Genomic DNA, 24,423 nt, shown 5'->3' with positions numbered 1-24,423 from the left:
AAGAGAGGAGGAGGAAGAAGAGGAGGAGGGAGAGGAGGAGGAGGAGGAAGAGGAAGAAGAGGAAGAAGAGGAGGAGGAAGAAGAAGAGGAGGAAGAAGAGGAGGAGGAGGAGGAAGAAGTAGTGGTGGTAGTGAAGGCGAAATGTGATAGGTGTGTGCGCATGTGTATGGAGGCCAGAGGTCTCTACTGATTCCTTGGTCACTCTCTAAAACTCCACCGTCCTTTTGAGACAGTGTCTCCTCTGAACCTGGAGCCCATTAACTCAGCTGCTCTGGCTGGCAAGTGAACTCCCGAGAGCCACCTGTCTCTGCTCTGCCTCCCACCCGGCACTGCAGCTACAAGCACATATGCTACTGCACATGGCTGTTCTGGGTGCAGCAAGCGCTTTACCTACTGAGCCATCCCCAGGCCTTTCTAATGGCTTAGTTAATACATGTATTTAGATGCCAAAGGCGTATCATTTCATTATCAATTGCTTTGAGTTTATGCTGTTTGAGAATAAAAAAAAAATCTAGCCAGGCTGGATGTGTTGGCACACGCACATGTCTGTAATCTCAGAACTCTGGAGTCTGAGAGCGACTGGAGGACTCTAAGTTGGAGGCCAGCTGGGAGTATATAGTGAGACCCCAACTCAAACAAAACAAAACGAAATAAAACTCAATACTTAAGTTTAAGTACTTACCACTGGAAAGTCCTAAAATGATGTAAGAAATCACAGATTTTCCCTATACAAGGTCATAAGTCTATCATGACAGTCCAATAATCACTTGGTACGCGACTGGATGGCTCAACCAAGTTTTACAATGTGTACTCATTTTAGGTGCACATATCACTGGGGTCCAGAAAGCAGGGAGAGCCCAGGGTGATGTCACTTAAGCAAAGACAACCATATGCTGTTTATTGCCGCAAGGGAATATGCTATTTAAAATTATGATTCTATTCTAAACAGACCATCCTGGAGTGATAATTACTTTTCTAAGACTGGATCAATACTCCAGTTCTCATCCTCTAGTGCTCGAGTGACTGAATTTAAGACCAGAGGAGAAAACTAGGTCAGGAGCCTGGCCCTCCTATGATTTGGCTGAGAGGACCAGTGAGCGTTGTGAGTCTATGGAGGAGCAGGGCAAGCATCTCTGGCTAGAATGAAAGGCATTGTTCTTCCCATGGGTACAAATGAGCAGTTCAGTGTCTAGCACCCAAAACTCACGTATGGGGAATCTGCAATCCTTTTATTCTACCTGAAGTCTGAGATTCTCGGATTCACTCAAAGCTAGTTTCTTCAAGGAATTACAAGATTCCACGTGAGCTTATGTTGGTATAGATGCATGTGCTTCAATGTGAGCATGCAGGTCAAAGTAGTCAGCATCCTGTTCTGTCCTCCTCCCTTGTTCTTTTGAGAAAGGGTCTCTACAGTGGAAGGGTTACAGATATACTCAGCTGCGTCCTGTTTTTGCTTGGGAGCTGGGATCAAACTCAGAGCTTTAAGGGTCTCATAGCAAGTGCTTTTGCCCACTTAGCCACTGCTCCAGCCCCCACATCCTTTGGTTTTTCTTTTGGAGACAGTTTTATGTAGTTCTCTGGCTATTCTCTAACTCATACTCCCCACCCCCACCCCTTCCAGAGTGAAGGGATGACAGGCATGTACTACCAAACCCAATTCATGAGGAAATGAGGATAGAACCCAGGGCTTCATGAACTTCAGTCACCAGCACTGTACCAACTGACCCGTATCTCTAACCCCTACACTGAATTCCTTCCCAAGTAAGAATAATAAAGGATGTTAAGTGGTATAAAGCGTTTTGTTGGAGTGACTGTAAGTCTTAACTCATCAAAATAAATGCTTGTCAAGACCCTTAGAAGAACCATTTGCATGCAAGCTATGTGCTAACTGTGAACAGGACTTATGACTTAATTAAAGCTCATCACAGGCTGTCTTCACAGAGCAATATTTTGTTGGATGTTAGCTGACTTACAACTGAAAATTGACAAGACACTCTTCAAGAGTTTCCTTTTATGTCAACATGTTATGCCGTCCCTGGTTGGCGCCCATCAGCGTTCAGGGTTATTAGAATGTCCAATGAGTCAGAGTCCTGCTTGGTGGCAGAGAGGACAGCCTCCAAAGTCTACCAGGGGAGGTTAGGCCTTGACCTGGGGCTAGCAAGACGGAGCAGACAGTGGAGGTGCTTTTCTCCAAGCCTGATGAGTTTAATCCCCACCACCCATATGGTAGAGGAGTGAAGACTTCAAGTTTACAGACAGGTGGACGGATAGATACACACACACACACACACACACACACACACACACACACACACACCCTTATACCTTGATCTGCCATCGGTGGGGGTGAGACTTTGGGAGCATGGATCTACCCCCCTCTGCAATCTGAGGATACTGTCAGTACCTGCCTACAGGATGCTGCACACAGATCACAACAGTAGGTGTATGAAGAACATCTAACGGTGCTCTCATTAATATTTTTATTTCTAGCACAGAGGATAAGAAACCTACCTCTACATTATTACTTACATTTACAAAGCCTCTCTGGATCTCAGTTTCCTTGTAAGTAAACTCTGGGTGTTCATGTTTATATAGCTTTGTGTAGATAAATGCTATATCATGTGCAGAATGTTTTAGAGGACACTTTTAGTTTCATTTGTTTGGAGACAGGGTTCCAAACCCTGTAGTCCAGGATGGTTTTGAGCTTGGTGTATATACCCTGACCTCCTGATCCTTCTGCCTCCTCCTCCTGAGGCTGTGACTAGAACACTGTGCTGTCATATCTACCTTATATGATGCTGGGCATCAAATCCAGGGCCTTTTGAGCAAGAGGCAAGCACTGTGTCAACTAAGCTATGTGGTGCTATTGTGACTTTTGACATAGGTTGGCCTTGCATTTGCTATGTAGCCAGAGGTGACCTTGAACTCATAATTGTCCAGCCTCCACTTCCCCACCAGGGCTGGAAATACCAGGCCCAGTCTATGAGGTACTAGCAGTCAAACCTGTATACGCTACGTAAACACTCTTAACTGAGGTACAACCCGAGCCTTTTTTTTTGCTAAAACAGAGACTTTTATAACCCAGGCTGGTCTTAAACTTCATAGAAAGGCAACTCTTGAATTTCGGGTCTGCCTGCCTCCAGCTCTGGAGCGTTAGGATTACATGTATACATCACCCTACACCTTATGAAATGCTGGGGACCCAGCAGGCTCAGTCCAGTTCCACAGACAGCATAGAATCTGCCATACTGAAGAGTCCTGCTTCCGTAGCTTAGCCTGGCCTCAGACAAATAAGAACAATAAGAATCTGCCCAGGGCTTGCCAGTGACCTCCTCACCCTGGCATCTCCTCGGAGAAGGACCTGTTTCCCATATGCCCCGTGGGCTGAAGCACAGGACCCCTCCCACTGCAGGGGCTGCTCCAGTCAGCCCCTGGTTATCCATACAGGGCAGCATGTCACCTGTCAGTCTCAGGTATCCAGAGACACACATATACTCACTCACCTGCCCTCTACCTCCCAGGATTTTCCTTGACTCTTTCCTCAGAGGGAGGGAAGAGCAGCCCATCTTAGGTTACCACCACCCTCTGCGCCTCCATGAAGGAAGGCAGGGCCCTTGGGTCCCCCATCAGACTGCCTGCCTGGAGCGCTCACTGGAGCCAGGAACTTGCCTGAGAAGCCAGTAAAATTTTAATGCACTCTGTAGTGCGGTCATGTCATACTCGGTTATGGCAAATAATCCCAGATGCCTGCAGAGGTAAAATGGAGCTGTAATGTGCTTGCCTCCTAACCCGAGCTGACAGCGGTGATGTACGACTACCATTAGCGGAAAATATCACTTCAACTAACCCATGATCCGGCTCCGCTCAGGGTCACATTATCCATGAGGAACAAATTACACTCCCAAAGTAAATACAAATTTTCTACACAAAATGGGTATGAGAGAGGGACAGAGAGAGAGAGAGGGAGAGAAGAGGGGAGGAGAGAGGGAGGGGGAGGGCACATGGGGATGGAAGGGAGAAGGGGGCCATCCATTCCCTTCCTCTTTGGTGCTGAGTGACACAAATGATAAAAGACGGTGCAATCATTGGCTGACGGAGTGCTATGCTGTAATCAGCTCAGCTGGTACACACTCTAGCCGATAAACACTATATTCTCCCCTTAGTGGCAAATACATAATCTTAATGTGAACATGGCCGTCTCAGATATTTACTGCCATTTGGGCATCGTGGACAGGCAGGCCATCTCACGCTTGGTGCCCAGAAAGGAAAGGCCCTGTGGCCCTGAGGGACACAGAGATTACTCACGAGGGTTGGAATTGATGCCTAGGGTGGGTGAGAAGGTTCTGGATGAAGGAATGGGGTCAAGGGATGAACAAGAGTCAAACCATCAAGTGCGGAAATGTCGTCAGAGGTTACAGGGCAGTCCTGCATGCTGGTCACAGACAGGCACCAGTCTGCCTCAACCTCATGGGAGGGAGATGCTAAAACTGCCTCTATTTCCAGTTCACACTCTACCCAGTCAGAGCTTGGGCATGAAGGTGACTCTGCCATAATTTCTGCCCCCTAGATAATCAGTAAAGCAACTCTTAGATATAATATTAATGTTTTCAGCATACTCACTGTATATGAGCATTGTTGGATGATACAGGTGAGTTACCGAGGAATCTAGTATTTAGTTATTAAATGTACACACACACACACACACACACACACACACACACACACACACACACGCACGTTAAAGGATAACCATGTTTCATGACCCAACATGGGATACTCTTATTTCAGTGATTTGCATAGCCTATCCATCCAATCAGCTATCACGAAACACAGGGCAGACTGTGATTCCCATGTTTAAAGTCAAACGGTATGTCTTCCTTGAAGTGCAACCTTCTTGCCTCTGTGTAGTGGCTTGGGCTCATGTATTTGAACACATCCTCTCCAGGCATATGTGGATGAAGTGTGCACTCCCTGCTTCCTAACTGTCAGGCTGCCTCACATACCTGCTGCTATGGCTTCCCTAGTGTGATGGACCGTGCCTCCTTGCAACCGTAATCCAAAATTAACCCTTTCTTCCCTAAGCTGCTTTCGCTCAGAGCAGTTTATCACAGCGATAGAACGGAAACGAATACACCTTGGATATTTCCCAACCCGAGAAGAGATGAGGCACATGTCAGAATGGCCCACGCCTCTGTTATCAGTGGACATGTTCAATCTACTCAGTGTTTCCTGTCCTAGAGTCCTGTTCAGAAGCTGGCTGCAGTCCTGTGAGTAGATGTGAAGGTGCACGAACACATGACATCCTTGAGTCTCGCATTCAATGAGCATATAGCACAGGTTCCAATACGGCCCTCACACATTGTCCAACTGTGACCATGTGATCTCAGGCCTCGCTAGGAGAGTTAGTCCTTAGCTGCAGACCAAGCTGGGATATGGAGATACCTTAAGAGGTTTAGTCTGGTTACAGAAAGTAGGTCAGTTCTGTGGGAAGCAGGACCCTGGATCTTTCCTCTTTCTCCTCCTGCTTTGTGTCTCCCGTGGATTCAGTATGTTCACTCTACCACACCCTCCTTCTCATAATGTTCTGCTGGACCACCAGCCCACAGCTACAGGACCAAGTGAAGGATAGAAGGATAGAAACCAAAAGCCAAAGAATCAACTTTAATGCTTTTTATGTGATTCTACACACACACACCAGCCCTCCACTCCAGCCCCAGGTATTTTTGTCACCAGGAAAGAAAGATAAGCTAATTGGAAAGTGGACTCACACCCTGGCTCTCAAACCATCCTTCTATTCCATTTTCTTAATCTTCAGAGGATAAAGGCTTCAGAGGATAAAGTCTTTGAAAGGCTACCATGTTGGTCTGATGATACACACTTAAACAGGTCATATATATAAAATGATGTTTGCATAAGTCTACGGCACACACTTCACTGAGAACTTACGTTTCTTTCTGTTTTCATCTCTTTCTCTTTTAAACAAAGCCTCACTATGTCCTACGAGGTGTCTTGGAATCTCCTGTGTAGATTAGGCTGGCCTTGAACTCACAGAGCTTTGCTCTGCCTGACTCTATCTCCCGAGTGCTAGAATTTAAGGGATGCGTCACCACATATGGCTGGAGAGGTTATCTCTTCTTTATATTATTTTTTAGGCAGTCTTCTTGACCCTAATCTCCACTTGTCATTAGCAACATCTACATGTTGACAGTAAGAACCCAGAACCTCACCAGAAATGCCTAAAACAAAACCCACACTGGTCTTCCCCAATAGTACAACTGCCCACTGCAGGCACCCCAGACATCTGCATTTCACATGCTCCAGCCCATGGCCTCTGGCAGATCATGAATGGAGCCATGTTTGGGACAGCAATGGAGAAAGCTCTTTCTGGCCTCATGGAATTAGAGACATGACACAGTCATGTAGTTAGCACCTAACAATCTTTTTAGGAAAAAGAACAGACACAAGGAAAACTTTTTCATATGTACCACCAATAATAAGAAAAGTACATTTATCCATTGAATTTTGGGGTGTGTGTGTGTGTGTGTGTGTGTGTGTGTGTGTGTGTGTGTGCGTGTGTGTACACCATGTACCTGCATGAATATATGAGTAGAGGCCAGAGGACAACTCCTTAGTTGTCATACATCTTTTTTTTTATAGGATCTCTCACTGGCCTAGGAATTCACTAAGTAGTCTAGGCTAGCTGGCTAGCAAGCCCCTGTGTCTGCCTCTCCATCACTAAGTACAGGGATGTGCTATCAAGCCCAGCTTTCTAACATGGATACAGGGATAGAGGTCTGTTCTTTCATATGTGCCACGGAGCCAACTCCTGAAAGTTAAGTTTTGCGACTTCTTTATGAATTAGAATGGAACAATTAGTAATATATCCTAATAGAGACATCTTATTGTATTGATCCCATTAGAATGGCACAGCTATGAGAAACCGTTAGTGGTAACCGCCATGCCACGCAGAGGGTATGGTGGGAAGAACCGAGGCAGGCACATGAACCTATAAATAGACATGCCTGTGACTAAGGAGACATCCGCACAATTCTGTTGAGGACAGAACTTTCCCAACTCTCTCATGAAAGAAGAATGATTCTCTGGACAAGCACAGAACTGTGGCCAATCTCATGAAGCCCAGAGCCATCGACTCTGACACACTATGGCACAGTAACTCTCCCATCATGAAAGCCATAAACCCCCAGACAGTAGCTCACCTTAGAGAATGGGCATGTAGAATCGTGCGATCAATTTCAGAGATTCCAGAACTCCTTTCATAGGTCGATTGAGACTCAGTATCGATTACTTCAGCTCATGAAGCACATACATACATATGTGTGTGTGTGTGTGCTCTTTACTTATTATCTATACGCTCCCAAATAACACTGAAGACTGAAGAGAAGGACCTAATTTCTCCATCTTGGGTTAATTTCCAGATGCTATAAAGAAAACACTGGATAAAGAATGTGTGGATGTATATTCCCAGCCGTAGGAAGCAGCACAGAGGCGATGAACCCACAGACACATTCCCTTCAGTTACTTAAATGAATCCACAGGCACGTGTCAAGTTTGTCCAGCTTGCCTTTTCTCCTTCATGTGTTCAAAAGGGATTGAAGACGAAAACAGCTCTTGAGGAAAACGACTGCCATCACAGCAAGAGAAAAACATCGTCAGTTGTAAGACTGGAGACACTGGTCAGTAGAAAGAGTGTGTTTCTAGCATGCACAAAGGCCTGGGTTCTACTCCCAGCAATGCATCAACCAGTTGTAATTATAGGTATTTATAGGTATTATAGGTATTATAGTTGTATACCAGTTATAGTGGTAAATACCTATAATCCCAGCACATGTGAGACAGAGCCAGAAGGATCAGGAAATCAAAGTTATCGTTGGCCCTAAGACCTACGTATCTACACACATATACCATACACACACCATATACTTTGGGTTTAATCTTGCTATTGAGGCACAGATGTATAGGAAAGCCAGGATACCTAGTGCAAGGTCATCTAATCCAGTCCCACGATAGATAATGATTCCAAGGCCCAGTACCATCAGGAGGTCTGTCTGTAGCCTGGAACCTGGCTCGTTACAAGAAACTAGAAACTAGTCTTCAAGAGTCCCTCTCTGTGATCTACCAGTGTGAAAAACAAAATGTTTCCACAGGATCTTACTCTTCATTCCATTCACCTAAGAAACGACAGCTGAAGATATCTTGACAAATTTCCAACAATCCCTACCAACATATGACAAATTACACGGGGTACCATTGAGATGGCTCAGTGGGTAAAACGCTTGCTTCCAAGCTGAAAGATGTGAGCTCTATCACCGGAACCCACTTAACGGAAGGAGAGAACTGACCCCCACAGGCTGCCCTCTGTTCAGCACATGTATGCCAAGGTACACATTCACCTACCAAAGGCAAAAAAAAAATGCAATTAAAAATTTTAAATCTGTATTTTATACCCCATGTTTCTCAGGGATATGGAATGATATACACTGAAAAGATTATGGTACACAGATACCCAGTTTTACATTGGCCTGAAAAAGCTATGATAGAAGAAGAAGAAAAAAAGAATAACAAGATTCGGGATTTAAAATAATTTCCAGTAGATATTTAATCTGAAGATGGCATCGATAGGAATGCTGGGTGGATATGGGGGTAATTAAGCCAATTTGAAACGTGATAACATTGGAAGAATAATAAAATGTCATCGTAACCCAGACATAATATTGGAGGGGTAAGGGGAGGTTGATAGGCATTTTGGAAATTGAGACTCCAAAATGAGAAAGCTATTGAAACCCAGCCAACAACTGTAGAAATCGTCCCCCGAATGCTAGGAAATCTACAAATGGCTCAGAGATGTTTTTATGAGAAAAATCAAAATGTGAAATACAGAGGCAAGGGGAAAACACCTCGGGTTTGTTGGAGCCCGGAAAGCAGGCTAGGGAAGACCCAGATCTGAGTGCCAGGCCACTGATCAGGGCTTCTACTTGTTCTCCCTAGAAGGATGAAAACACAAGGCCAGCAAAATTCTGCCCAGTGCTTCGTTTCTGAAGGAGCAGAGCCACACGCACAAACCATAGTTCCCACTCTCTTGGGTGGTGGCAATTTGCCTCGCTTCTGTGAGAGCAGGACAGTGATGATTCTTTTCCTGGCTGAAAACTGTCTGAAAAACAGGATAGCCTATTTCAGTTGTCTCGCAGGGCATGTCCTGGTGTCTGGGTGTGCATGTGTGCACACACAGATGTGTTTCCATGGCAACAGAAGCCAGAAGAGGAAGTTGGGTATATTTCTCTATCACTCTAGGCTTTAGTCCCTTGAAACAGGGTCTCCCAGTGGACCTGTAGCTAGGAAGGCAGCCAGCATGCCCACCCCAGCGATCCTCTTGTCTACAGCCCTACCATCGCCATAGTTGTAAGCACACGTGTCCACATCAGTATGTCTATGTGGGTGCTGGGATCTGAACTCAGGACCTCATGCTCGCAAACTGAGTACCTCTAACCCACTGAGAGCCATCTCGGCAGCTGCTGGATCAGGACGCAGCTGGCCAAACCCAGGATGGAGACTGCACAAGCAACAGTGAGGGCCTCCTGGGTCTCTGGAATGTTGCTGAGGATGCACGGCCTTTAACAAGGGTACCGCAGGGCCTGGCAATCAACTGATGGGTCTCTTCCATTATAAGCACAGAGCCTCAGGCCACATCTTCAGGTTGACTTTTCAGCAGTTTCAGAGTCCTTCCTGAGCCACGCGAAGAGTGTGTGTGTGTGTGTGTGTGTGTGTGTGTGTGTGTGTGTGTGTGTGTGTGGTCTATGCTGTATTAAGAAAATACATCTCGGTTTGGTTTCTTTGCTTAAAAGGTACCCCTTTCCTCACACGTGAGTTGCACCATGATCAAGAAAACTATTTTTGGAGACAGGGTTTTGAGTAGCCCAGGATGGTCTCCAGTTAACTATTTCGCTGAGGACGTTCTTGAACTTCTGCTCCTCTTGCCTCCACCTCCCAAGAGCTGGGACCACATGCACGTCCACGTTGCCTGGCTTGTGTGATATGGAGGGTGGAACGCAGGGTTTCCCAGCGCACACTACCCACTAAGCTTTATTTCCTGACCCAGTTTTGCTGATAAAAAAAAAAAATCCTGGGAGTAGGGAGGTTATGGAGGGGGTGCTGGATCGTGTAAATGGAAGGGAAAACTGATAGAATCTTATTTATTATATTACTAACAAAAGATGTATTCAAAGTTAAAAATTATTAAATACAGAAGTAAATGTAACAGAAACGACAACAGAATCCCCAGGGACACAAGTGGGGTGGTTAGGGAAGGGGGCGAGCATCTGGAAGGAACCGTAGACGTGCATAGGATCAACAGAGATTCTGTGAGGGCCCGAGTGTGGTGGTGCATACCTTTAATGCCCACAACGGGAGGCCCAAACAAGCTGGTAGGCAGATCTCTATGAGTTCGAGGTAAGCCTGGTCAACACAACTCCAAGACTGCTACACAATGAGAGACCTTGTCTCAAACATAGGAACGACAATAATACATGGTATCAAATTCTCAAAGAACGAATCAAAAAGTGAGGAAAAATATTACCTCAGAAGGTTTCTGAATATTATCTGAGGTTAAAAAAGAAATATTACCCATCCCCCCTTAGCCTGAATGAAAATGTCCTCCTGTAATTAGGAAAGGTTGGATTCCTAGGAGCAGCTCCTATGGAGCAAACAGGTATCATCTGTAACCTGATGGCTGTCTACTCATTTACAATGGCTGCCCATTACTCTGATGGGTATGAATAATATGCTGAGATAAGGGGGTTAAACAGATATGGTTTTAGGGACCTTTTAGAATCTAGTCCATCCAAGAGCTGAGCTCTGGGATCCCCTGAGTTTTGTCGTGCAGGATGTCAGCTACTTGAGCTAGAGGACTGCTTTCCTCTTTCCCAAGGTGAGCCTCGACCCAAGCGCACAAAGGTGGGTTAACACGGACTGAGCACAGGCACAGACCCTGTAATCTACTTGTACGAGAACACGGTGGCGCTACATCAGCCCATCTACCCAACACCACCAAGACTCATCCTGCATGCAGAACAACAAGGTCAGGGCCCGGATCGAGATTAGAGAGTCCTTCTGACCTGCCACCCCTTGCCTCACACAGCCAAAGAGAAGGGGGGTAGGTGGAGAAACTGTGAAGTTAGATCTTGACATCAATTTCATAACCAAATGAGGGGTTTACATAGTGAGGGTGCTGCCAGTGTTAGAGAGGAGAAAGCATGGAGCGCGTGTGCAGAAACACTATTGCTGCAGCACCGCTCTCCTGACAGCGATTCTGCTCCAGTGTGGGACTGGTGTAATTGCTTAATTTGGGTGATAAGGGGGCCAAGTGCTGCTTCTTCCTTGTTCCTAATGACAAATGAAGAGACACCCCACACCCACGATGCTGGGTTCACCGCCTACTTAATTCACCACCCCATTTCTTCCTTCCCAGGAGCCTTCCAGGTTCTCTGCTGCTAACACGAAAGAAAGAAATGCCGTTCCTTTGGCTGAGGATGCCTGCAGTGGGGCCTCATCGGATCCATTCCACGGACAAGGCTGTCTCCCACACTTCAGAAAGGCTCCGCTTCCCAGCTCTTTCCCAGATACTCTCACATTAATTAGTAAGGGTATCATTTTATAAATTATAGCTTCGTATCAGAAGAAAGCCGGGTTTATCTTAATTCAGTCAGCTGTGTGAAATACCGTACCCTAATTTTAGACTGCCGGTTCTGCGGATCCCCACGGAGTTAGAATGACAGGTCTTCCGGAGAGAATTCCCACCATGTCCCTCCTGCAAAGTCTCACTTTTGGCTACAGCAGCAGCCCCAGTGGGACCCGCTGAAGGGATCCCAGGATACTGAGTGGCATCTACTTCACCATTAGCAATTCATATTTGTATTCGAACACTCCATGCGGTGCCAGCAACCACCCTAGTGGGCTCAGGGGCTCGAGGGACAGGGCCTGCCACAGAGCAGGCTGACAGGGCCCCTGCGAAGGTGGGAGGATGGTGTTCAGGTGGGTGATAAACACTATGCAGTCTCAGATGGAAAGGGAGAAGGCTGGAAGACGGAACTACACGTGGGCCAGGCAGGCGCTGGTGCAATTAGAGGCTCCTGGGTTCCTGCTGGGAACCCCGTGGAGAAACACCCATGTCAGAACAGGGATAGCACAGAGGGCATAGCTTTCAGTTACAAAGGCCTTCGTCATCATCAAGACGCAAACAAATTACAACCCAGTGTCTAGGCAGGGGGTGTACCATGCATAAAAAGAACCAGTCTAGAGCCCCCTGCCCTCCCACGGACGTCCTATCCTTGACCTGCCTGTTTACCTACACCACACAGTCTGAGACTCACCTGTTCATTCTGTCTAGCTCTATGCTGTGGTTCCCAACCTCCTCGATCATCCCCTTCCCATGCTTCTAATGCCGACAATCTTTTCATTCTAGAAACACAACAGTCTGAGGGTCTACATTAATGATGGTTGATGTCTCCAGAAACTCCAGGGCAAGGGACCCGGAGTGGAGACCAGGTCGGGCTGGGGTAGTTCCTTGGGGATTCTGAGGTATAATGAAGGCTAAGGGCCTTGACCTAGATCTTCAGAAGGCACAGCGAAGATGAATGTTTACTACCTTTCCCCACTACTGCACACGGCTGTATCAATATGCTATCCACTTTATTTATTTATTTGAAATAGAGCCTCCCTATGTAGCACATGCCGGTCTGGAACTTGAAATTCTGCTGCCTCAGTCTCCTAAAGGTTGGCATGACAGGTGTATGCCATCAGGCTCCTGAAATAAGGATTCCCCAGGGTAGGGGGAGAGCTTTTTGGAAGTGCTTTCTGTTCAACCATGACTTCAGTGCCCAGAACCCACAGGCTTAGAATCCTAGTGCTGGGCAGGCGGAGACAGGAGAGTCCCTGCAGTCTGCTGGCTAGCAAACCTAGCTGACTTGGTGAGCTCCAGGCTAGCAAGAGCCTATCTCAAAAATCATATAGACAGCACTTGGTAATGGCACCCAAGGTTGTCCTCGGGGCCGCTGCCTGTACCTGCATATAGGGGAAATGCCTATATACACACGTGTGCACACAAAGACCTTGAATAAAACCCACCCTCCTACAAAAGTGAGATTGGCTGTCGCTTGCCTGTAGAGCTCTGAAACCAATCAAAAGGTATCAGCAGCTTCTTGGGTGTCCAAGGCACCCCACAGAATTATGTCGACTTTTGTCATATGTCCATGTGACCTTGGGGCGAGCGTGGGCTGTGACTGAACTCTGTATGCCGTCACATATCCTGACACGCTCTGACTGTCCAAAATAGCCAAGGTCCTACTTGTGAGGAGCTAAGATTCTCTCCTGGGGATTGGAGGCAGGAAGTTCTGACTTGTCAGTTAAACAAAAGAACAGCCCACAGCCCCCTACCCAGTGTGTACCTCCGCTGTCATCCAACAGCCCATTACCATGTCACAGCACGGTGCACCCTTCCATAGGTCACTTTGTTTAAAATGACATGGATAATGCACATGTCAGCAAGCTGACAGTCCTGGCCGTCCTTCAGAGATAAAAACCTCCAGGCGAGAGCCTGTTCTTATCTGGGGGACACGCACTGGTCTATCATCTAAGTCAGGCGGAGCGTGATTTCTCCAGAGAGCACTTTTTTCATTTCCTGATTTTAAGGAAATCAAATAAGCACCATTTGTCTTCATCTGAATATGCTTGACCTGCTCAGATGATGGTGTCTCGGGTTTTATAACCGGCTACATATGCTGAATTCAAATTAATGACAGTGGAGAACAGGAGCCTTCAGATCTCTCCTGGAGGCTGCTGTGGAGGCGGAGGGAGAGAGTCTGAGATGGATGGGGAATGATCACAGCACGTGAACCATGGGATTCTGGGGAGGATCGGCCAGCAGGAAGGAGGTGGAAATCATGGAACAGGGCAAAGGAGAAGGGAGGACTGATCAACTGCTTGGGTACCAAGTCTGAGATTCAGGTAAGTCTTTAAGATACACAAGGCATCAGTAAAAATGGAAAGACACTTGTCTGGTAGAAGCCAACAGCTAGGAAGAAAAAAAACATACCCACAAACCTTTGCTCTAATCAACAGAAAACCTACTTTACTGGTTCCGATTTCGGTCTTCTGGAGCTCAGAGCCTGGACTCCTTCTTCATCCACGTTGAGCTGTGTACACTGAGGCTGGGTGTCAGCCTCCAGGGAGAGGGTATTCCTGCTAAGGAGATGCCCCTTCCCCAACACCTACCCACAGAAGACAGCAGAGCTCCCCCCATCCCCCAAACTCCTCACCCCGGCCACCCTGCCCTGTGAGGCAATTCCTAGCGGCACACCACTGACATTTCTATTAGGAAGCTATGGAAAAGCCAGAGGAAACAAGGAGGGCAGTCAAAGGCAGGCAGAAATGACATTATGAGTACACAGGAGGAAGCAGAATGTTTATCATGAACAACAAAAAAAAAATCAATTTCTCTTTAAAAGTGTTTTGGGGGTCTATTCAGTGAAAATTCGGTGTGACAAAAATGAGACATGAAGCAGCATGTTTCAAAGAGGAGGATGTCACAGATTTGGCACAGTGTATCTTGTCATTGAAAATGTCACAGTGTGACCAGTGAGACATCCTTCAGGGAAGAACAGGTACCAGTAGGCGTGCCACGGTGCACGCAGAGCCTTGTGGGGACGTGTTTGCAATGGAGGGGGGTGGTGTCTTACCTTCTCTTCCTGGTCACTGTCACTGTCACACTAGAAATGAAGACAAAAAAAAAAAAAGTCAGTAGGGTGGTTATACAATATTATGCAATTTGATTCAGATACCCCCTTCCCTGGCTGGGGTTGCAAATAAAGGGGCAAATACAGGAAAAGGGAAGTCTCCAGGCTGTAGGTGTTCTACAGCTCTAATGCTAGACAAGGAGCAAATGGCTGGATAAACAAAAAGTCAGCTTCTTCCCATCAGGACCCTGTCCTCAGTAAGAGATTCCAATACACACACACACACACACACACACACACACACACACACACACACACACACACACATACACACACACACACACACACACAGACACAAAACTTTGAAGGAAAAGGGAACACTAAAGTGGGGGCTCACCCTACTACAGGAAGAAGGGGACTCAAGATTCTTCTCAGGGTTCTGGGAAAAGAATCATTTCCACAGAAGGATGGGCTCTGCCTTCAGCCATTCTCCTGAATCTTTTCTCAAGGAGAAAACAAGTTTTCTTTATTGCAATCTCTTGCCAGGACTTTTGAGAATGCAAGGCTCGATGCCCGTGTCACTGTGATGGTTAATATACACTGTCAATTTAAAAGGATCTTGAATTCCCTCCGGGCATGTCTGCAAGGAATTCTCTAGGCTGGATGAGCTGAGGAGAGAAGAACCTCGCAAAATGTGGGCGGTGCCATCCTACAGATTAAGGGTCTAAATTAAATGACAGAGAGAGAGAGAGAGAGAGAGAGAGAGAGAGAGAGAGAGAGAGAGAGAGAGCGAGCGCGAGCTATGCAATCAAATCTCTCTGATGCTGCTTGAGTGTGGATGAAATACGGCTGTGATGGTTTAAAGAAGAATGGCCCCCACAGGCTCATCTATTTGAATGCTTCATAACCAGCGAGTGGCACTATTTAAAGGATTAGAAGGATTAGAAGGTGTGGCCTTGTTTGAGGAAGTGTATCACTGCACATAGGTTTTGAGGCTTTAAAAGCTCATGCCCGGCCGAGTGTCTTTCTCTCTCTGCTATAGATCAGTATATAGAACTCTTAGTCACTTCTCCAGCACCCTTTCTACCTAGGAACCTCATGCTCGCCCATCATGATGATAATGAACTAACTGCTGAAAAGGTAAGCAATTCCCATATTAAATGATTTCTTTTGTAAGAGTTGCCTTGGACATGGTGTCTCTTCACAGCAAAAGAACAGCGAGTGGCCTTCCATCTCATACTTCTGCTACGCTGCCTTCCCCACCACAATGGACTGTTACCCCTGGACTGTGAGCCAAAACACGTTCTTCTATAAGTTACTATGGTTGGATGTATTGTCATGGCAACGAGTAGACGTACTGATGGCCCCCAGAGTAGAAGGAAAACTCCCTACAGATGATGCACTGAAAATAAAAGGTAGTGTGATGATCCCAATCCCAGATCTTACTCTAGGTTTGGAAGAACCAAAGAAAGGGAATTATCATCCCCTTTTGGGTTTCTTGACAGAAGCAGAGGGAAACAAAGATCCTATGCTCTTCTAAACACCAAGAATGTTTTGTTAATAGACAATGGGTTTAAAAAAAAAAAAACGGGCTGGTGAGATAACTCAGTTAGTTAAAGGCTTCCTGAGCACATATGACAATTTACATTGGCTTGTTTATCGGGACCCATGGGAAAAATGAACATGGAGACACACATCTGTCATTCCATGTCTTAGGGAAAAGAAAACAGAGAGAGAGAGAACCCTGGAGCTTGTTAGCCAAACAGCCTAGCCTAGGTAGGGAGCCTCAGATCCTAGGGAAAGACTCTCAATAAGGCTTAAGGAAAGGCAGTCTGGGTTGACCTCTGGTATCCACATGCATGAGCGTGCACGCATACATACACTTAACAAAGGGGTGTTTTCTGTGAGGGTAAATGCTGAGAAAGTATGACAGCATGTATGGCTTCACTTTGTAGCCCTGGAGAGGCCCTCCTGAGCTGGACGGGAGTCAACCAAGATGAAATACAAGAACCACAGGCTGCTCTGTGGTTCACCCACCATGCTGTGCAGACGAGATCACTTTGCATGGGTGGTGAAGGGAGAGCACTCACTAAGAGGAGAGATGGTCACAGTGGGAACAGTTTGGCAACTAGGCTGCCAGCATAGTGCCTAGTTTGGGGGAGGGTGAAACAGATGGCTCAGTCGATCAGCAGTGAGAATAGATAGGTCTTGGAAATGCATGGCTAGGGAAAGCAAGCGGCAGGTGAAGTCTAGGAGGGCGCCAAGGTTTTACTGTGGCCACCTGTATATGGGCGCAGATGGAGTCACCAGCAGAAACAGGAAATGAACCAGGGCTGCCTCTGCAGGACAGATAGCCACAACCCTCTTCTCCATAAACTCCCATCTTCTAGAGTTCAAAAAGGCAATGCTCTCTTTTCCCATGTTTTTCTTACACTGTTGGGTGGCTATGAGAACCATTTCAGTCGCATGAGATTTGAAGTCTGCAGAGGTTCCTGAGGTAGGGAAGAGTGGGCAAAGATCAAGTCTTGGGCTTACAAGATGGCTCAGGTAGTAAAGGCACTTGCCACACAAGCCTGATACCTTATTGTAAGCACCAGATTACAGAGAAAAAGAGAACGGATTCCTGAGAGGTGTATCCTGACCTCTACATGTGCTCCATAGCACAAACATGCAGGCAGGCACACCACACCACACAGAAACACACACACACCCACATAGACACACTCATATACACACATAGACACATACCTACATACTCACAGACTTTTTCCACACAGACAAACTCATACACATACACACACACTCAAATATACTCACATACATTCTCACACACATGCACTCACATACACTCACACACACAAACAACCTCACATAGCCACACTCATACACATACACACAGATACCCATTCATACCCAGACTCCTCCCACTTAGATACACATATACACACACACACACAAACATACACACCATACAGACCAACTCTCACACACAGATAACTCCCCCACATAGACACACTCACACACATATACTCATACACAGACACCCCTCAAATAGACATACTCACACATGTACACTGACACCCACCAACACACTCACATACAAATTCCCCCCCACATAGACATACTCACACATATCCATACACACTCACACACACTCATACCCCACCACACACAGACACCCATAAACACAGACATACACACATACTTAGATATACTCTTACACACACCATATATACAAACACACAATAATAATAAAGACTCTAAGTGGCAGGCAGATAGATCATGCCTCTTGCCTTCAAGTCTCACTAGGAGGCCATGATGTGAGCCTCTACGGCGGCCATTTTGTAGAGGTGTGGTTTAAGCAACTCCAAAAGCCTCAGTGGCAAACAAATTGAAGGGGCCAACAGTAGAGAAAACTGGTATCACTGAGCCACTGAACCCAGGCCACAGTGGACTCCTGTTTTTGTTAAGAAAACAAATTATTATTGTTTCAGCCACACTGGGAGTGCTACAAAGAGATGGCAATAAAATATTCATCCAGTGGTTGTGTATGGAGACCACTGCCTCTTTGTACCACATTAAGTACTCTGTATTGTAACCATGTAGGAACTTACACACACACACACACACACACACACACACACACACACACACACGTCTTTGTGAGTCAAAGATTCATTCCAGGCTAGCCCTGAACCTGCTGTTTGAGCATGGATGGCCTTGAATTCCTGATCCTCGCACCTCTACTTCCCAATCCCTGGGGTGACCACTGTGAGGGCTATAATTCTACTTTTCCTCCTGCCTCCTTGGTGAGACAGCATTATCAGACACTGAATGACTGACAGTAACTTCATCAAGTCCAAGGGCATCGTTTCCAACCAGGCTTCCGACATCAGTCTGGCAGCCTTGTGCCCAATCAGTAACTGGTTTCTCTATCATATCAGATGATCTGAGGAGGAGAGTGGGTGAGCCGAAGACCCTGAAGGTCTAGAACTATGGATGGATGTGGAGGACTGCGTTCTCTCGAGTATATTTTCAAGGCTAACAGAGTCTGGTCGAAGAGGAATGGGAAGAAAGGAGTCCTTGTTTAATTTCTTTCAATTGCTGGGGTATGTAAACCCAGGGCCTTCTGAATGATGGGAAACTCGCAACCACTGAGCTACACTCCCCAGGCCACAGTGGTGCCTTCTGGTATGCCCACTCTTTCCCAGATGCTCACAGCTATCCATATGAGGTAATGACAGCGGAGGCTGGAGTGACACATTCCCCTCCATCCTCCAGGGTCTATGCTCAGGAGAAGGAGTCAGAAAAGTGGGGGGGAGCTCCCTCACCCACCCCCACCCAAACAGCGGTAAGTCCCTGTAAATGGTTATTCCTATCAAAGCATTCAGCTACCCTGCTTTAGGAGAGTCCAGTGCTAATTTCAAGGTCCACTTAATTCCACATCAAGTAATTACTGATATACCCAGAAGCACCTTGCCTCCAGAGTTAAGCATATGGTGAAGAACCGAGACCTACTGGTATCCATTATGGAAGCCACACGGATGCCAATCTGATTACAAATGCTGGGGCTCCCCACGCGCCACACTCGTGAGTGACAGGCCCCTCGCAAGGCCAGCCAGAGTCTGCCAAAACACTGTCTGCGGCACCAGGGGCCCACATGGCGCGCTGAGAAAACAGTTCCATTTCTGGTATTAAATTCCCATACTGACCCAGGGACTTTGCTGTGAGCCCAGCAGGAGCTCACCATCCAATTTACAGCTCCTGCTCTCTGGAGCCTCCGGTGCCAGCCCCTGGCAGAGAGCAATGGCGGTCAACCCCTCCAGCTCATAAATTATGCAAAGGCAATAAATGCGTTCAGCAAACAGCGCCTGACGCTCGCGCTCGCCCAGCCTGGCTCTCACACACTCGGCAGGGAAAAAAAAAATTGAGAGAGGGAAAAGAAGCCAGAAGCCGGCTGCATACAAGAGGTCTATTCCACTCATAAAGGGGGTTTGTTGACAGCCCCAGATGTAAAGGGAGCTGGGGTCCTGAGCAGTCTTTCTGCCTCACCGGCAGTGGTTTATAGGCATGCTTTATGAAAAAGGGAGGCTGTTTTATGGAGTCGGGGTGGGAAGAAGTCATGGTCTCGAATTCACATTAAATACAGTGCCCGGCTTTCACACCCTGGGTTCAACCCGCTGTGGGTTTTTTTTCGGGCCAGATGGTTGTTGGCCTTCAAAGGTTAAAGGAAGAACTGTCTGTTTCCCCCCGTCCCTAGACACCCACTCCAATTTATAAGAGTTCACGCTGAACCACCTCCTGGTTCAGGTTTATGTTCTGGAGGAGACAGGGGGGATGGAAAAGGCATGTCAGGCACAGAAACCGGTCCCGGCTGATTCGCCCGTCTTAAGCATTTTGACATCAGGGTCCTGCCTCGGTTTATTAGCCAACAGTTTGCCCACCAAATGGGAGGTTGAGGTGTTGGACTGTGCTCCATGACGAGGTTTCAAAGTCCTGAGAGAGAAGTAGAAATATTTACCTCCATCTCAATAGCAAGAAACGGAAGAAAAGAATCGCAGTCGCTTGGTCCTCGGACTGAGACAGAATTTAAGCGACCATGTTTGATGAGTTGAACTGGCGGCCTGCAGTGAATGCCACAGGCTTTGAATGCAGAAACAGGAAACAAAAAAAAATCTAGAAAGAGACTTGACTACCATTCAAATGTAACTTGCCTGCCTATCATAAACTGGATGTCAACTACCACACAAGAGCCTGGTGTAGCAGTGCATGCTTGCTTGCTTGCTTGCTGACTGATTGATTGATTGATTGGTTGATTGACTGATTGATTGATTGGGAGACGAGGTCTCATGTAGAAGACTAGCCTGCAGCTTGCTCCATGACCATGGATAAACTCTTGATCTTCCAGCCTTTGGAGGACTCCCCAGTATCTGGATGAGTGGTCTTTGCAAGTCATCAGTTTCTTTATTCAATGCATGCAGTGCTGGGAATGGAACCTAGAGTTTCCTGAATGCTTGACAAATGCCCTTCCAGCTGAGCTACATTCGCACTCCCTGGATGTTTTAGTAAAAAAATAAATTTCCAGGAAAATTCAAAAGGAAAACAGGCAGGGTATGAAGGTGCAGGATTAAAATCTAAGCTCTTGGGAGGCAGAGGCAGGGGGATCTTTGTGAGCTAGAGACCAAAGTGGTCTACATAATGTGCTTCTGGACAGCCAAGGCCTACCTAGAGATAGGCAAAAGCAAAAATATCACATTAAAATTTATATTAGATTTAAGAGAGGAGGTGATGTTAATGATTTCACTGTAAGGTTCCCAGTGATTACGATGAGCCTCCCTAGTAGTCACTGCACACAGCTCACAGGCAAGGCTGGATTTGAGAAGATCTACTCTAACACGTCCCTAGCTTCAGCCATACCCAGGCATGCTCTAGCCACACCCTCATGCCCAGCTGTCTTTGTAGTTAGCCATACTCTCTACCTGAGACTGTCTTTCTTCTAGCTCCAACCTACATGCTCTACTAAAACAATGCAAATCCGTTTCCACCTTCTGAACAACTACGTTTCGGTGTTAGGCATACTAGATGTCTTTCCTGAACAGTGAGGTCTTATCTTGATCATGTTTTACCTCCAGACCTTGACACACGCTTGCTGTTCAATTATATGGATAACTTCTGTCAACTTGACACGAGGTAGAGCCATCAGAGATGAGGGAGTCTCCACTGACAAGATGGCTTCCTGCCATCAGACTGTAGACTAAGCTGGAGGGGGAGTTTTTATATCGGTGATTGGTGGGGGAGGCCCCAGACCATGGTAGGGGGTGCCAACCCTGCACTGAGGGCCCTGAGTACTATAAGAAACCAGGCTGAACAAGCCATAAAGACCAAACCTTAAAGTAAGCAGCACCCATCCAGGCCCTCTGCATTAGCTTCTGCCTTTAGAGTCTAGCCCTGTTTGATTCTTTGTCTTGATTTCCTTTGATGGTGAAAAGTCATATGGATGTGTAAGCCAAACAAACCCTTTCTTCTTCAAGCTACTTTTGGTCATGATGGTTCATCAGAGAAGTGGTAACCCTAACAAAGACATATTCCAATTCTGTGTTTAATTCTAGGTAAAGTATAATTAACGAGACAGGTGATTCGAAAGGGGGAGGGGAAATTGGCTGCATAATACCCTGGGAAGTTTTTTTTGAATACACCTGGCAACAAAACAAAATTTATATTCATTCATTCATTCATTCATTCATTCATTCTATCCTTCACAATGTAAAGAACCTGCATGATTGGTCAGCAGGAACTTGCTGCCAAGCCTGACAGCCTGAGCTCCATCCCTGGAACTCACAAGACAGAAAGAGAAAAACAACTCCCCCAAACTATCCCCTGACGTTAACCTTACGTGCATACGCACAAGAACACATATGTACAAACACATGACTGTGCGCACGCACAAACCCGCACACCAGACAGATCAACAAAGTCAATAAAAATCCCCAGCAGCACATTGAACTCGGATGAAAATGTCTTCAAACAACAAAACCAGCAAACACACCAAAGAATGGGATTATGACTTTTATTTCATTTTCTGGTAAGCACACCTGCCTCATTTTTATTCAGGGAATCTCGGTGGGTATGTTTTAAGACTGTTCTGAGTTAGAATAAATGAAGGTCTGCGGCCTTGTTCGGCCTGTAGGAGCCAGGGCTGGGTGGCCGGCGATGGAATGCATTCTTAAGCAGAAAGTGGCAATCATTGAATACATCACACACAATGACATTGAGGAGGGCACGGCTCTCCATTCTGCTCAATGGACCTTGCTGGAGCAGTTATTCTGTATCTCAGATCCATTTATCATCCCCACCAAAGATGTCAGTGCTGAACGCCACTTGCTGAACAAACTTATTTTATTCTCTTTTCCGCCTAAAGGAAACGGGAGGAAGACGAGGGGGGAACTCCCCAACTTGTAAACCACACCATCTCACATCAAGTACGATTTAACTTGGCCAGCGACAAAACAAATCGATTCCCCCTTTGGGCCAGGCGGTTTATCTAAGGCAGTAAGGACATCCCTTACCTAAAAGCAATTTCTGAAGGAGCCACCTGAAGAAATCATGACATTTATTTTGTTCCGTTAGAAAAAAGAAGAAAAAAAAAAAAAAAACCCAGTAAGCAGCCATGTGACTAAACGCATCCTCTGCCAGCTTGCCCGACTCCCTGCACAAGCAAAAACATGCAGGCAGCCATCTTGTGCCAAAGAGCCCACTTTCCCACTGTTTACCTAGCTGTCTTATTGGCTTTGGACTTTACATGACATTTAAAGCTACTGGGGCTCTTGAAATAAAGAGCGTTTTAATCCCGAAAGAGGTTTTCGGTAGGATTCTCCTCTGATGGCCCTGGTTCCTCCCTTCTATCTCAAGGAAAACTCTACAGGGGGTCAGAAGACCTCAGGTACAATGCAAGCCAGATGAAAAGGTGTGCATGCTTTCAACCTAAGTCCAAGGAATAAAGCAACAATCCCGGGATGAGCTCCGTAGAAGAAAAATACACAGTCCAGCTGCTCAAGAGACGGGCGAGCATACACTTTCCCAAACTTCTGGACTTCGGTAGATAGGGAGCTCTTGGGATGTGGTATTTTGCAGGTTGGAAATCTCAGACTGATATGGCCTGGGAAAAGTGTGTGTGTGTGTGTGTGTGTGTGTGTGTGTGTGTGTGTGTGTGTGTGTGTGCGCGCGAGCTCGTGTGTGCCAGAGGTCCATCTTGCCTATCTGCCTCTATTGTTGTTTGCCATGTTTTGAGACAATCTTCCCCTTCTCTGTAGACCACCATTTCAGGTAAACCAGTTGGTCACCGAGACCCTAAGATTTGTCTCTTTGTTCTGACACCCTCAGTATTGGGGATTTAGGGGTTCATCACCATACCTGCCTTGACTTGGGTACTTGGGAATGCTAGCTCAGGGCCTCATGCTTGCAAAGCAAGGGCTTTGCACGCCAGGTCATTGACCTTATCAGCTCAAGGACGCACTTCTTGTTTCCAACCAGCTCCCAGACGGCCACATGTGTTCACTTTTAAAAGTACCACTCAAGGGCCTACTATGGGCAGGTCCCTTCTGACCCATCGCTACAAGTTCAATTGCATTGGTTATAGAGAATAGTCCAAACCTACGGATCTGAACCTCAGAAATTAAATCTCGACTTTTTTTTTTTTCACTTTTGAAACCAGGGCTATGTGTATGTCATAAAACAATGTGTAACTTCCCCTCAGAACATTTTGGCATCATTTAGATCTTGGGCATGAAGGGAGACGTAGGTATCTCAAAAATCTTCAGAGAGACCAGGGTTTTCCACACTCAAGAAAAGCATCTATGTCCTTTCGGTATAAGCACATGTAAATCCCAAAGATAAATTTTCTAAAAAACAAAACAAAAGACAACCTGTAAAACCAAAGAAGCAAAACACCAGCAGAGCTAACAAAGCTTCCTGGTTGCAGAAATCTACAAGGGTAGAATGAATAGCCTAGGACCTACCATCTTCATGTTTGTCTTTTTCAAACCAGGGTCTGCTGTATCTCAGGACGGCTTTGACCTACTATGTCGCTGAGGACTGCCCTTGAATTGCTGATGCGTCTGCCTCCACCTTCAGAAGATTGGGTCTACTGGCATGCATAACACACCCAGCTTCTGCAGGGCAG

The 24,423-nt window shown here is 46.4% G+C and overlaps 1 protein-coding gene across 8 annotated transcripts in view; it reads right to left on the bottom strand.

Annotated features, from left to right (window-relative positions):
• Positions 1 to 24,423, bottom strand: part of Auts2 (activator of transcription and developmental regulator AUTS2) — a 1,090,556-nt gene that overhangs the window by 320,928 nt on the left and 745,205 nt on the right. For all 8 annotated transcript variants that reach the window (XR_015633985.1, XR_015633986.1, XM_087578369.1 and 5 more), the window contains 1 exon segment: positions 14,748 to 14,777. Coding sequence is in view for 6 of the 8 variants with exons in the window: in XM_087578369.1 (XP_087434495.1) it covers positions 14,748 to 14,777 (30 nt within the window). In the remaining 2 variants the exon portion in view is untranslated.

This window comes from Rattus norvegicus, chromosome 12 (assembly GCF_021556685.1).
Source record: "Rattus norvegicus strain SHRSP/BbbUtx chromosome 12, alternate assembly SHRSP_T2T, whole genome shotgun sequence".
NCBI lineage: Eukaryota > Metazoa > Chordata > Mammalia > Rodentia > Muridae > Rattus > Rattus norvegicus.
Note: the sequence above shows the minus strand (reverse complement) of the source record. Positions and strands in the feature narration are given on the sequence as shown.